At 33.5% G+C, this 14,812-nt stretch overlaps 1 protein-coding gene across 10 annotated transcripts; it reads right to left on the bottom strand.

Moving 5' to 3' along the window:
• Positions 1–226: 226 nt before the first annotated feature.
• On the bottom strand, positions 227–14,146 carry scel (sciellin). Of its 10 annotated transcripts, none has more exons than XM_049485178.1 (28): positions 14,040–14,146; positions 12,192–12,252; positions 8,584–8,689; positions 8,048–8,110; positions 7,837–7,923; positions 7,219–7,254; positions 6,978–7,028; positions 6,803–6,865; positions 6,660–6,713; positions 6,523–6,552; positions 5,949–6,011; positions 5,810–5,863; positions 5,186–5,215; positions 4,867–4,923; positions 4,698–4,772; positions 3,679–3,729; positions 3,522–3,575; positions 3,357–3,419; positions 3,186–3,212; positions 2,895–2,969; positions 2,341–2,418; positions 2,176–2,238; positions 1,994–2,062; positions 1,284–1,373; positions 1,138–1,209; positions 929–1,037; positions 727–829; positions 227–627 (listed from the first exon to the last, which is right to left on the bottom strand). In XM_049485178.1, exons 2-28 carry the CDS (start codon positions 12,235–12,237, stop codon positions 611–613), a joined length of 1,686 nt encoding a protein of 561 aa, XP_049341135.1. In that variant the 5' UTR covers positions 12,238–12,252; positions 14,040–14,146; the 3' UTR covers positions 227–610. The 10 variants fall into 10 exon arrangements, with proteins under 10 accessions (XP_049341135.1, XP_049341137.1, XP_049341136.1 ...); XM_049485180.1 differs by having other exon boundaries at positions 1,138–1,206; XM_049485179.1 differs by having other exon boundaries at positions 5,949–6,008.
• Between the last annotated feature and the right edge of the window lie 666 nt (positions 14,147–14,812).

The following is a 14,812-nucleotide window of genomic DNA, read 5'->3' as shown; positions in this document are numbered from 1 at the left end:
TGTACATGTGTGGGTTTCTGTATTTGATCTGACTGATTAATATTGTTAAATAATTTTCCAATGGAAATAAAAGGCATTTTTTTTATTTTCAGGTACAATTTAAAGAGTGCTATGATGTGAAGTGAACCAACTTTATTAAAGAGCATTCATAAGTCAAGTGAGCATGTTTAAAAGTAAATATGATTATTGTGTATTGAGCCTAATGAATGACAAACACGAACACCAATATCATGTACTTTTTATTGATTACTTTAAATACAGAATGGAGAAAACAAACAGAGGACAAATTTATGACCTCAACATGTACTTTTCATTAACATATATCATAATATGGTGACTTACAGGACACCTAATGTTTACTTCAGTTGGTAATTAGAATTTAATTAATAAGATACAATAATACAGAAAAACAACAAGGAAACCTCTTATTCATCCCCACCACCACTTACTGTAGATAAACCCACATCCCAGATGGTCACTTGCTTATAATAACAGAATATGAACATTTTCCTTCACCTTATGAAAGTATTAATTGAATAAGTCCACATAAAGATTTCCTTCATTTCTATGTTCGTCATAATTTATCTTCACATTCACCACGGTGGTAGCTTTAGCGATGCCACTTATCTGTAAAACAAGCAGGTTTAGTTATTTTAGATAATTCCCTGGGTAAACTTTCACGAAACAGTACAGGTTTGAGTACTAGAGTAACACTTTCTTTCTTACTTCTAGTGATACCGAAGCATCTCTCGCATTGCACAGTGCGCTGATACACCCACATGCTGTCCCCTGCCTTCAGGTGGCCCAGAGAGCTCTTACACACCTCACACTGTTACACAGAGATCCACAGAGCATGAGAGTGAATTCATAAAAATATATATAATTTTAATTATAATACTATCCAGATATACTCAAATAAAGAGCTTACTTTGAAACAAGTGGCATGACACTGCATATTCATGTCATCCAGAATCATCCTGACGTCAGAGATCATGGGCTTGTGGCAGATTGTACAGATATCCCTCTCAATATAAGTCCTGTTGTTAAGTGATGCACATTTTACATTTACTTGTTTTATTCCCAAACAAATGTATAAAAAAATAATAATAATGTAAATAGAGAGCAGTTCTGTCCTACCTTTCAGGTGTTGTGTACACGGTTTTAACAGTTTTTGATGTAAGGCCATCAGAGAGATAATCCAAGGACCTGCTGTAAAGTCATGTTCAGTATTTTTTATTTTTATTTTTTATTTATTTAAATATTTTACTCTGCACTGACTGTACCTGCTGCTGTCTGTGTAAGTTGTGGAAGTAGTAGTGTAGGTTGTAGTGGAGCCGTTAAAACTACTGCGCCGCTCATACCTTTGCAAAGTACTGTAAAAAAAAAATGATAAATTAGCACTTTTCAAATAATATTTGTTAAAATAAATTAAAAAATACATATAAATAGAAATTAGTTGAGGGCAGTGTCATTTTAGCAAGAAAAATACATAAATTAAGAAACAAACTTTTAACGTCGTAAATAAAATGTAATAAGTAAAAAGTATTTTTCTTATGATAAGATAATTTAAGATCAGATAAGAAAATCCTTTATTAATCCCACAATGGGGAAATGTTACAGCAGCACAGAGGAAAGGACAGAGAAACAGGTCAGGAAAATATTTAAGCAAATACTAATACAACTATATATAAAAAAGCAAATATATATAAGCAAATAATAATAAAACTATATAAAAAAATAAATAAAGATTACATATAAAATACAAAAATAGTAAAAAATATAATAAAGGAAAAAATATATAAACATCTATTTAAGTTAAGGTCAGAGGAGATATGATTATGGTAGGGTGTGACCTTGAAAATATAGCAAATAAATAGTAGATAATAATACAAAATATTTAATTTCTGTAATACTTAAAATATTTAAAAATCTAAAATTCAAATTTAAATTTTAGAAATGTGAATTTTAAACAATATCTCAGTAAAAGTCTCACCTGTCAGGTGGGGAGGAGACAGATCTAATGGTTCTGGTGATCACCGTGTCCGAAGGGTATTCCTCAGTCCTGCGAATGCGGTACAGAGACATGGTTAAATAGATGCAGTCTGGAATATGACTGCACTGTAAAGTTCTCTAGCACGCTCATGCAAACACTGGAGTCCATATGAGAAGGCTGACCTGGTTGTTTTGTACGAGGTTCTGGTGTAGGTCGTGGGACTGGTTACACTTGTTGTCTCGTTACTGCGAAAAAGACACAATATGTAAATGTCTTATTTGTATGTCATCACAAAAGGGCTACAGGCTTACTATAATAATATGTCAGCCCCACCCTGCATGCCATACCTGCTGGTGTCAGGTGCGGAGGAGGACACTGACTTGATGGATGTCGGTATTAGGGTGTCAAACAGCTGGTCCTCAGCACTATGAGACAGTGAAAGTGATTAATTGACATTCACATAGCATTGCAATAACATGGTGTTGTAGTTGTAATTGGTGTGTTAAGGGTCATATTGAGATATATTCATACATACTGAGTCCGATAGATAATGAGTATCTGCCAATAATAATACCAATCAGATACTATGATTCACTCTCTCTTAGATTGAACTATTTATAATTAGTAATCTGTTTAACATAGTCATCTAAAAAATATAATGCTCAATCTGTGAAACAATATTCTACTCCTCTATGAAGGCATGTAGATTTGAACACATGTTATTGACATGTAGGTGTCTAGGGGTTGAGCTTTTACATGATAGTTAAGGCTGATGAATCATATTAGACTGTGCATTTTTTATTAAATGTAATCCATTGATTTTGGCCATTATCTGAGTGATACCAATACAGAGACTCAGCACACTAATAGTAATACCCGTAGTACTCTGAGAAGTATTTACCTGGATTTGGTGGTGATGGTGCGGGTTGTAGTTTTAGATGTTGGAGTATCATTATAGCTAGTATAGGTTTTGGTGCTGAAAGTTAATATGGAAAAGTGATTAAATCAGAGGTCAGTGTAAAACATTTGTTTTGCACATTTTTTCATTCAAAGAAATAATGCAAATTGTATTATTCATGTTTTATTAACCTTTATTACAAGGATTATACTGAACCCCAATATATTTACATTTTGAACTTGATCTTCACTGTATAAATGAACAGCAGCTTTAACATGAAAAAAGCTCACTTACATCTCTGGATCAGTCCTCACAGAGGTTCTGTAAAATAAAATTATTTATCACTATTCATTTAGAGTTTGAACAGATGTACAGATGAGGTGGGATAAGTCGTAGATGTTGGAGCATGTTTATGATATGGAGAAGTTGATTTTGCTGCAGATTTTTTTTTTTACTTTTTCTTACCTCGTAGTTCTTGTGATGGTTGAAGCTGGCTGTGTCTCTGTTGTGACAGTTTTGGTGTAATCTCTGAAGATGAGAGGAAAGACTGTGTAAGAGTTTCTATAGGAAACATTAAATGATTAATTTGAATTAAATGATCCAGATATCACACACAAATTCATTACTCACCGAACTCTGGGTTCCTTGGCAGCGGTTTCAGTGATGGTCTCTGTCTTGGAGATTCTGGAGCATATATAAAGACACACCAATCATTACTAAATTAGTAAAATCTTAAACTTTCAATAATATTAAAATCTGGATTCATGAAGTTGACTCATGTTCATACGTTTTGGTTGGAGTCTCTGTGTTTGTCACTTTAGGTTGAGTTTGAGTTTTCCTTTAAAAAAGCAATAAAAAATACAGTTCTATTAACAACAATTAATAACAACAGTTTTAGTTTATTTAACTGGACATTGGATAATGAAAAACTTTGCAAGTTTGCAGACATTGGCCAGTCATGATAACCAATTTTTATGGATGATATATTGAAATAAAATATATAGACAAATATATATATTGTCATTTTAAGACCATAAAAATTATGTAATAATAATTTACTAACATAATAATGCAAAAAATTAGTTTGAATAAGCAATGAACTTTTAATCATGAAGAATTTTTAAATACGTTTTAAAAAAGTAAAAAAAAATATTACATGCAATTATTACATAAAGTTATTACATTCAATTATTTAAATATTACAAATTTAAAAAATTGCCAATATGTTGTATGATAATTCAATAGTGTTAATATTGTGGAACAGAAAATTAATTAGCTTGTGTTAAATCAGTGTTAACACTTAAAATGTAATTTAACACTGTCAGTGCTGATTTAACACTGGCAAATTTACTGTGATAAACTAGATGAAATTAGTGATTGAATGAATGAATGAATGTCACTGGCATATCTCACTGAGAGGGAGCGGCAATGACCTTTCTCCTTGTATGCAAATGCATCTATAACCTTCAGCAGGCAGCCAGTTAATGCAAACAGCTTGAGGGCAGATTTAACATCTTTCACTTTAAGCACAGCCAAACGAGCCCTAGGGCTGATAGTGAATCTGAGAGCTTCAAGCAGCAGGATAGTGACAGACAGACACGCTGAGGTAAAAACTGCAGACACTGTAAAGTAAAGGTGATAATCTGATCAATGAGGCCGTCTGTCTTCAGATCAAACAGACCTACACTACTGCTAAAAGGCATGCTGCCTGTTTTAACAATAATAATGATTAAAGAGCGAGAAAAGGCATGCCTCAGGGCTGTCAGGAACACATAAATATATGCAGCTGTGCTGATAAACACATACCCGATGTTGGTAGTATCAGAGAGGATCTTCTCAGTGAATGTCTCGCTTTTGGTTGGTGACTTCACAGAAGATGTGCTGAGGAAATATGTTTAAAAACATCAGCAGTTTTTAAAAGTGAGAAGAGGCTGAGAAGCTGAAATGGCAGTTCTTGTGTGTTCAGTGTTTCTACCTGGTGGTGGTCACCGTGGTCTTTGTGCCATCTCTTACAGTAGTAGTAGTGCTGGTGCTGAAAGGAAAATGCAGTGTTATTTTAAAAGCCCTTTCTTAGGAAAGAATGTTTCCTTAAACAGGGTGTGACAGAGGGGTGTGGACTTGACATTTAAAATATTTGAAATATTTTTTTCTGAAGGTGGTTTATTGTACATGCCATAATAGCCCAATAGATATGCAATAGACAGGATCATGCTGAACTGTAATATTCACTGTTCAGTACACAATGTACTGTCTGAATTCAACAGCAGCTTTATTATATGAAAAGGGACACTTACAGCTCTGGGTCAGTCTTTACAGATGATGTTCTGTAAAACAGAAATGATTTTAGAGTTTGTAAAACAGGTGTAGGTTGTGGTTGTGGTGCTGGAGCATCATAATGCTAATATACAGCTCTGGAAAATAAATAAAAGACCACTTAAAATGATATGTTTTTTTGATTTTACTAACAAACCATCAAACCAAGCTAAACTGCTTGAATTTATTGCACCAAGAGTGGCATAAAGTTATCCAAAAGCAGTGTGTAAGACTGGTGAAGGAGAACATGCCAAGATGCATGAAATCTGTGATTTAAAAACACCCAAATTCCACCATATATTGATTTCTTAATTCTTTATGAATATGAACTTGTTTTATTTTCATTATTTGAGGTCTGAAATCTCTACATCTTTTTTGTTATTTCAGCCATTTCTCATTTTCTGCAAATAAATGCTCTAAATAACAATATTTTTATTTGGGAGAAATGTTGTTCGTAGTTTATAGAATAAAACAACAATGTTCATTTTACTCAAACATATACCTGTAAATAGCAAAATCAGAGAAACTGATTCAGAAACTGAAGTGATTATTCATGTTTTCCAGAACTGTATGTAAGAAAAAGTTAAGCTGAGTATGTTTTTTACCTTGTGGTGGTTTTAGTGGTTGAAGTTGGTGACGTCACCGTTTTTACAGTTTTACTGTAATCCATAAACACAAGAACATAGTGAATACAATAGTCTTCTCCAAAAGAAAAGACATCACAAGCGTGTATTCATCACTCACGTTTCTGTGGGCTCTTTGGAAGCAGTTTTAGTGATGGTCTCTGTCTTGGTAACACTTGAGCTTCTGGAACAGATATGAGAAATTATTAATTAATATTATTATGTACTACTTACACCATTTGGGTGTAGAATCTGTAGTTGTTACGACAGTCGCAGTGCTGGTTTTTCATTAAAGAGATACAATACAGCATTCAAACGATTAAATGATCACCAATGCTCCATATTATACTGTTAAATCAACACATATATGGGCAGATAAAACTTAGTCATGGACTGCACAGCATTTTCAATAAAGAGATTTTATTGAAATAAAAGTATAGACTATAACTAGGCTTAATCCCTGTCTGGGAAACCGACCCATAGAGTTAAACAAACACTACAAGTGTTATGTTTCAACACTCACAGTGCTCATTTAACACTAAAAGTGTTAAAGCTTTAATACAGTTTGTTGAACATGACATAAACCCAATAGATATTCATTAGACAGGATCATGCCGAACTGTAATATTCACTGTTCAGTACACAGTGTACTGTATGAATTCAACAGCAGCTTTAACATGAAAAGGGACACTTACAGCTCTGGTTCAGTCTTCACAGATGACGTTCTGTAAAACAGAAATGATTATATTGATTTTTAAAGTTTGTGAAGCTGGTGTGGAGCATCGTACTGCTAATATATGTAAGATATGTGTTAAGCGGAGTATGTTTTTACCTTGTGGTGGTTTTAATAGTTGAAGTTGGTGACGTCACCGTTTTTACAGTTTTACTGTACCGTAATCCATAAACACAAGAGAAGAGTCAGTACAAGGGTTTTCTCCAAATAAAGTTGACAACACATGTATATTCATCACTCACGTTTCTGTGGGCTCCTTGGAAGTAGTTTTAGTGATGGTCTCTGTCTTGGTAACACTTGAGCTTCTGGAACAGAAATGAAAAATCACCAATTATTATTATGTCTACCAAATATATATATATTTTTACTTTTAATAATAATCAAGTCTGTTTTAATGAAGATAAATCATCTTCATACCTTTTGGGTGTAGTGTTTGTAGTAGTTACTACAGTCTGAGTGCTGGTTTTCCTTTAAAAAAATAGAATACAGCATTCAAAGCAAATTACCACTGTTTCACTCTATTAAACATGATTATACATATATATATATATATATATATATATATATATATATATATATATATATATATATATATATATATATATATGGACAATATAATAAATGTATAAAAATGAATATAATGTCAAACTAATTTTACCCGCGTGAATCCAGTTCATCCTGACTTGCGCTGAATCTGCAAAATACATAAAAAGAGAGAGTTTTGTTACTGTTTTACTTTTTTAAATATAACTTTGGAATGTTAGTCTGTGAATGCAACTCCATACAGTGTTGTGATATGATTTAAAATGTATAATAATATGTGTAGTTGCACCAAACTATTAGTGTACTGGTCATGGTTTGGTGTGCACAGTTGCACAGAAAATATATGATATGCTTTACTAGTTTAAAAAAGGTAATTTCACATGCGTACATAATGCTGCCTTCAAGTCTACTTCAGAGGTTTATGATATCTTATAAAATATTGATATATAGGATGAGGGTGATGTTTTAGCATTTGTGGGTGTGTGTAGAAAATCTATTGCTTATTTAACACACTATTAACTGTTGACACTATATTAACTAGGTTATTAGGTGAGTCTATACAACACTAGATTGAACAAACTTTTAATTTCCACAGCTGCCTATAGGTATTAATAAAGTTTTGGGGTCTTTTTCACTGTACAATACTCATACCAAACAGTGTTATCAGTACAAATAATTAGATCACTAGTATTTAGTATACCTGATATGAATGCATTTTTGTCAGCTGCATTACCTTCTGGTTAGATTCTGGACTGAGGATCTTTCAGGAGGAGTAGTAGAGGTTTTGGTGGTGACGACTGAAGTGGTTTTATCTGGAGAGCTGTACAAATATAGTGCATATTCCATAAACCTCTGTATAGAGTATAGATTTAGTGTGCTTGTTTTTAATGAGAGCTCATTTGTTATAAACAGGAAGTGTGAACAGTTCAGAAGGAACACAGTACCTGTTCAGGTTTTCAGCTGATTTAAATCGACTCAGGACGGTTCTCCCAAAGTTTGAGTCCTGACTGTAAAATCAAAAATAGTCACAGTTTAGCTGATGTTTTTCTTTTTTGTGATCAAGAATTTTTATTTTTCACACAAAATGTTAACAACAAGGGGATAGAGAGCAGCCGACAGGTAGAAAGAGTGAATGCAAAAGAAAACAGAAGCATGAATGACAAGTTTCTACGGGTACAATCATCTTCGCAGATAGAGAAAAATAGGAGGGAGTGTTTGTATTCAACACATACTTTGCAAAAAAAATTCTAAATATTTAGCACAAAAGTCTGCCACGTTTCAACAGTTTGAGCAGTGAGTACATTCAAGTTTTGCTATAGTCCAGTTTTGTAGAATTGTCTTTTTAGCAGCAGTATGGGACTATGAATGTTATCATTGTATATTTCACACTGTTTTTTACCAAATATTTCTCTGACGAATACATACATTTATTCATTCATTTATTTTTTTTTCTTATTGTTATGTTTAAATTGGAACTCACTCCACTGATTTATCACTGGTAACATCCTTCTTAATCCAGCTGTTGTCCTTCAGAAGGGATGTCTTCTTCTTGCTGTCATCCACAACAGTCTTGGGAGAGGTGCTGTCTGCAGATACACAAAAAACATAGTCATTTAAATCCAGTTCAATTTATTTTCATTTTACTGATGCAGAATTGTACAGTACAACAAAGTTAATTTTCGCACTATAATATTCACTTAAAATCATTTCATTTTCTCAAAAATTGACAGAGCACCTATGAATTCTACCAGTCAGGAACTAAGGAGCAGTAAAGCCACTCCGCTGAATTACTGTGTTATAAAGAAGTTTCAGTTTAGTTCTCCAGCACCGAGGCTGGAGCAGTATAAGCATTACCAGGCTAAGCGCTAGCTCTTTCTCTGTTCAGAGGTGAGTATATCCGTCTGTAGCCTGCATGTTTTCCGTGTTAAAACAAGCTAAGTGGGACAAACTGCTAGCTGATTGTGCCCTGGCTTACCGGAACACTCAGGGTTCCTCAGTGTAGCGCTGTTGGATAGCATTTACTAGAGCTAACCGTGGCTAGCACCTCTGCTAAATCTAAGCTCACTTTAAATAAATGAAAGCACTTTACTCACCCAAATAAACAGTTTTCAGGTGGGAAATCTGTGTAGATTAACATCCAACACTCCATTTTGATTTTAAACAATTTTTTTTATTCTAGTTTTTTTTTTAAAGCTTCCCTCAGCTTTGCCAATAGAAGGAAAAAACATGGTGACACCCTTGTTCTTTACTATTGTTGCTTAAAATGCTCCCTATTATACAATGCGCCTTAGTTCATAAAATACGGTAGATCTTTGGTATTGGAAAGGATTTAGAGCGTTGGACATTACATTAAAATACATTACGTACATTACATATTTCATAAAATAAAATACAGTAATTTATCACTGGCTAAAATACAGTATTTTATCTATATCTAAACAGAACCAGAGATCCAGCCAGAGATCATGTCTTCAGCGGATGGTTCAAAGTGTGAAGAGATATGTATTTTATAGAATGTAGACTGAAGGAAATGAGAGAACTTTAAGAACTTGGATCAAAATTCTTGAGGAAGCTTCTGCTTAATGTACGTACACATAAACTCATCAGTGTAAACATTGATCAGGTAGCCCTCCTGTATATTTAGATTTTTATATATATATATATTTATTTTTGGCCCCTGAACCCCCAAACTTAAACTGAAATTAGTGTAATGAACAGTTAAGTGGAAAATGTCAAATTTAGTATGTTTATATTATGTATATACATGTCCTGTTTATATTACACACATACTCTTCTTCAGTTTAAACCAGTAGTGACAACAAAGGCCTCAAAGGGTGTAAATGCTAGATTTAGACTAAAACTGAGGCTAAACAATGTTGTGAGTTATGTGTACTTCATGAACATTGTGAATTATCATTAATAAATCATGATCTGTAAAGGTGAAATGTTTGATTACTCTAAATATTCTTTATATGTAAATATTTTTATTTGTATGAAGATTTTATAAATTGTTAAATATGGCAGAACATGGTTCAGTTTAACCTGGGAACATTATGGCTGTTTCTTACAGTTAAACATAACAGGAGGGCTTAATATTATTCACTTCAGTAAAGCTGGAGACTGACACTGAAAACATGCTTTATTAGAGTAGTGAGATGAGAGTACTAGTGTATGAGAGTACACTAGTGAGTGTAACATGTTACACTTTCTTTAATAATGTTATAAGAACACAAAATACACAAACCATGTATTTTAGTTAAAGTAGAGATATTTAAGATACAGGTAGAAGTCCTTCCTGTCATGTCTGGTGCTGAAAGCATGTCTGAGTCTCCCACATCCAGCTCTATCTGCGATTCCCACAGTAACAACTACAATACCCAGAACGCACCACTCCATGACACAACACACACTCCCGATCACATGACACATCACATGACGCCACCAGGAAGCCCCGAGTACTGATTATCCTCAGTATATAAGGACCATGCTCACGCTCACACCTCGCCGAGTATCTGTTTGGTAATACCTGCAATACAAAGCGTTTCTCTTGCCCTTGCCTTTATCCGTGTATGATCTTGTTTTTGTTTTCTACCGATGTTGATTTTTGCCTGCTCCCTTGTGTTGGATATTCGTGTATGACCTGGACTGTTTATAGTACTTTGGATTTTTGCCTACCCTGTTATACTGCCTACCCGTGTATGAACTCTGGACTGTCTTCCGGTTATGGTATGGTTTTTCTACACTGTGTATTATTGGTACTGACCCTGTTTCCGTTGACTACCCCTGTCTGCTCTATAACTTTTAATAAAGTTATTTTATTGTATCTGCACCAGTCTCATTCCTGTCTGGCCCTGACACTTCCTTTAGACCTTCACTTGAGTAAAAGTTCAAATGCATTTGTTTTCAAATGTAAGTAAGTGTTAAAAGTAAATTTACCGTCATTTATTATGACTCTTATGTCTTAGTGTAGCACTTTTTGCATATGAATGACTTTTTTCTTTACATTTTATTTGCAGCTTAGTCCTTAGTTAAATTTTTTTTAACTTGTTTTAAACTGATTCACAAGTAGGTTTTCCTTCACTTTATTTCATCTGTATACTCCATATATTCCTTCAAATATGTAGGCATAGGCACTTTCACAATATTACACGTTTACACTTACATTTATAATTACATTTTTTAGGATGATAATGAGGATAATGAGGATACATTTTATTTTCATGCTTAGTGTGTATTACAGCTAAATACCAACTAGGAAACATGTAAACACACATTTTATTCCTATGCTGATTGGTGAGCTTGCTTTGTGGTTATATTGTGTTCATGTGTTAAGATTTATGCACACATAAACCAAAAGGAACACAATTGTGTGAAGTAAAAAGTAAGTTATTTAAAATTAAAATGTAGTAGAGTTAACCCTTTAACATCTGCCTGAACGATAGGTGAAACACATTTGAGTGAATATATCAGGCAGTAAACTTTGTTTAGTGCAATCTTTACCAACCAGCAGAGGTATTTTTAATATAATAAAATCCACTAGATGTCACTGTGTCTTTCAGTACTGTGTCTTTTCAGTTCTCATCCATAATTCGCTCCACATATATGGTTTGTTTTGTTGGGATTTTTGAAGGTAAACATTATAGCATTATACATTTCAGCATATTATAGAGCTTTTAATGAAGGAATGTATACAACATATACTTTACATTAAGAACTGGGGTTTTAAAATATATTTATAATAATACTAAATGTTTTTATTAATGCCTTTAACAACCAAACCAAAAAAGAAAATTACATATTTACATATTTTTTTCTTTGATGAAGTTAAGGAGTTAAACTTTAACTAAAGTTAACTTTCACTCAAAATAGAAATACTTTATCTCATGTATGTGAAAAAAATTAATTGCATTTACTCTGTAGACTGTGACAACATATGCTCCACAGTAGTGTTTAAAATAACTCTTTACAGTCAATGAAATTGCTGTGCTGATGTATCCTCCAATGTGTATGAACACTGCTGCCACATGTTAAGCTACAGAAAGCAGAACACATAGCATAAAGGTAAAACATCCTGGCATGTTATCTCACCTGTCTTGGTGGGAGGGTATGATCTTCTGGTGGCTGTTGCAGACATGGTTTTAAGGGTACCCTGAAAGAAGTCAAAAATACATAAATAGATAACATTGTTGATATCTTACATAAAAAAGCCATAGGAATCTATAAACCAAACCCCAACAAGGTATTGTTATGGATTTATTTGGATTTTGATGATAGACATAGATATATATGATTTATGTCTGTTTCCTCCTTGATGGCGCTGACTGATCTCTAGACCTACCCAGCGACAGTGTGTAACACAGTGCCCTCCTCTGGAATTCTTCAACACCCCCTGACTTTTGGCTTTTTGCAAGCAAAACTTGTCTATCTTGCCCATCATAAAGACACACCCTACTCAAACACACTCCTGGCAGCTCTTCTGGATTGTTCTCCTAGCTTTAATGACAGGGATTACATGGTCGTATGCATCATCACACATGTCTGTGAGTCTTATGCAAAACAGACATAGAGTATGTGCAGATGTAGAGAGAAGATAGATGCCGTCTGTGTAGGTTTGGAGAAGTGTCAGTCATTCTAAGTGAGGAAAGTGGTATCTGAACATATTTGGCAGTAGATTATTGTATGTGTTAAAGTATTTATTTAATTTCTCAAGCAATTGCATTCATATTTGTACTACAAACACACCTGTATATTTATTATAATTGATTTGTCTACAGAAAAAGATGACTAGGAACACAGGAATAAACAGGCAGAAAAACTCAGCTAATATATTATATACATTAGATGTGTATTGTTTTTTATTACCTTTGTAACACTTAAGGGTCACAACAAGGGTCACAAATTGCAGTAGTTACGGCTGCAATAAACACTGTATAATATGTATATATGTACATATGTCTCAACTAATTATTAATTGGCACTATTTAAAACATTAATAAACAATACTGAATGTCAATGCTAATAAATGTTGTAAATAATAATGAATTGGTACTAATAATATTTTAAATAGTGTTAATTTATTAATAATTAGTTGATGCATTCTGTTGCAAGTTCTGTCAGTAAATTTAGCACCCTTATTGTAAAGTGTATGTCCACGATAGCAAAATAGAAAGAACTCTTATTCAGTGTAAAAAAATACATAATTTCAAGTCATTTTTGGTGCATTCAACAATATATATATATATATATATATATATATATATATATATAGAGAGAGAGAGAGAGAGAGAGAGAGAGAACTTTAGCATTCTTTCAATTTAAAAATATGACAACTTGATAGTAGTTGTCTAGTGAGTGAGATCAATTCAGTCTGTACAATAAAGAAATATGTAATATAGTAAAGTAATATAACAAATTCACTCAGGTAAAATATGCAGTTCCGGTAGTTCATTACTGTATTTTACTATGATTTTAGAAGACATGTACTTTAATTAACTAAATGTACTTGAACTAGTACTCAATTGCATTTCCTACTACTGCACTTCATACAGTTTGTTGAACCAGATTTTGGTTAAGCAGAATGTTTCACAGACATTTCACAGGGTTTAAGCCTACTCTTGAACTACCCAGCAGTTAGAGTGAAGAATATAGTTTAGGCTCAGGCTTAACCTCTGTTCGGGAAACTGACCCCAAAGTGAGAGAGAGAAAACCTTGTCCATACCCTTTATTTTGTGTTAAACCATTTCTTTATATTTGTATTAAAATGTTATTATGATTTAATCTTTACTGAAGACCTTTTGTTGACTCAATAATTCCTTTACATTCAGAGTAATGGAGTAAGATTTTGATACAGTTTAATACAGTACTTTTACATGAGTAACTCTATTTCTTTTCAAAGGATTAATACAAAATAAAATTGTCAATCAAGGTTAGACCTACCTTACAGCCTCAGGTGAACAAAGGTTGAATGCAAACAGCTTTACAGAGTGTGTCTGTGCCGCTGTATTTGACCTGCTGGGAGGGGACGGTGAGTGCGGCTATAGGTGTGGCCTTCACTGTACACAAACCACCACCGAAACCAGAACAGTTGGTTGCAGACTGGTCACCATGGATATGTCAGCCTGTGATTAGTGTTCAGGTGTGACAGGCAGATCAGTACCAGTGACTTTGTAAAATCAGGAACATGCAAAACCTTTTAGAGGGTGTGAAAAATGTTTTAACTCTGAGTCATAGAACGAAAATATTTTTTACACATTTTCTTTTCATGTAAGCATACTGTATGTTATCTGTAGCAGCACTGCTAACACTAACCAAAATACACCAGTATTTTGCCTTTTGCCTTTCTAATTATGACTACATAATGTGGAAATGTTCTCTAATGAAAATATAATGGGTTTATTCCTTCTTAAACATGTGAACCTTTAATGTATGTCCATACTAAAGCTCTCATAAGCCATTTTAAGTTCTTTACAAAGGTATAAAATGTGTAAATACATGTTCTCTGGTTAATATTTAGTTGTAATACACACTAAATCCTCATTAACTTTCTAAAAAAAGAAAGAAAGTTGCGTGTCCCGCGCTGATGTAATGTTGCTTCTTATCTCTTGCCTTTACAGCAGCCCTTTAATACCCTTTGTACTTTAGATATGCAGGTCACAATCCACCAAAAGAAGACGTTCAAAAATATGTATGTAAATATGTGTGTGTTTCAT

Source organism: Astyanax mexicanus, chromosome 11, assembly GCF_023375975.1.
Source record: "Astyanax mexicanus isolate ESR-SI-001 chromosome 11, AstMex3_surface, whole genome shotgun sequence".
NCBI classification, from domain to species: Eukaryota; Metazoa; Chordata; class Actinopteri; order Characiformes; family Acestrorhamphidae; genus Astyanax; species Astyanax mexicanus.
The sequence above is the reverse complement of the archived record's forward strand: the minus strand, read 5'-3'. Positions and strand labels throughout refer to the sequence as shown.

Bases quoted from the DNA above. Each gene is read 5' to 3' on its own strand.
- scel (XM_049485178.1), bottom strand. From the start codon at position 12,237: ATGTCTGCAACAGCCACCAGAAGATCATACCCTCCCACCAAGACAG. The intron at 6,714-6,802 runs GTGAGTGATGAA...ATTACGGTACAG, and splicing joins TCCAAGGAGCCCACAGAAAC to TAAAACTGTAAAAACGGTGA. The intron at 5,216-5,809 runs GTAAAAAACATA...TCTGTTTTACAG, and splicing joins ACCACTAAAACCACCACAAG to AACATCATCTGTAAAGACTG.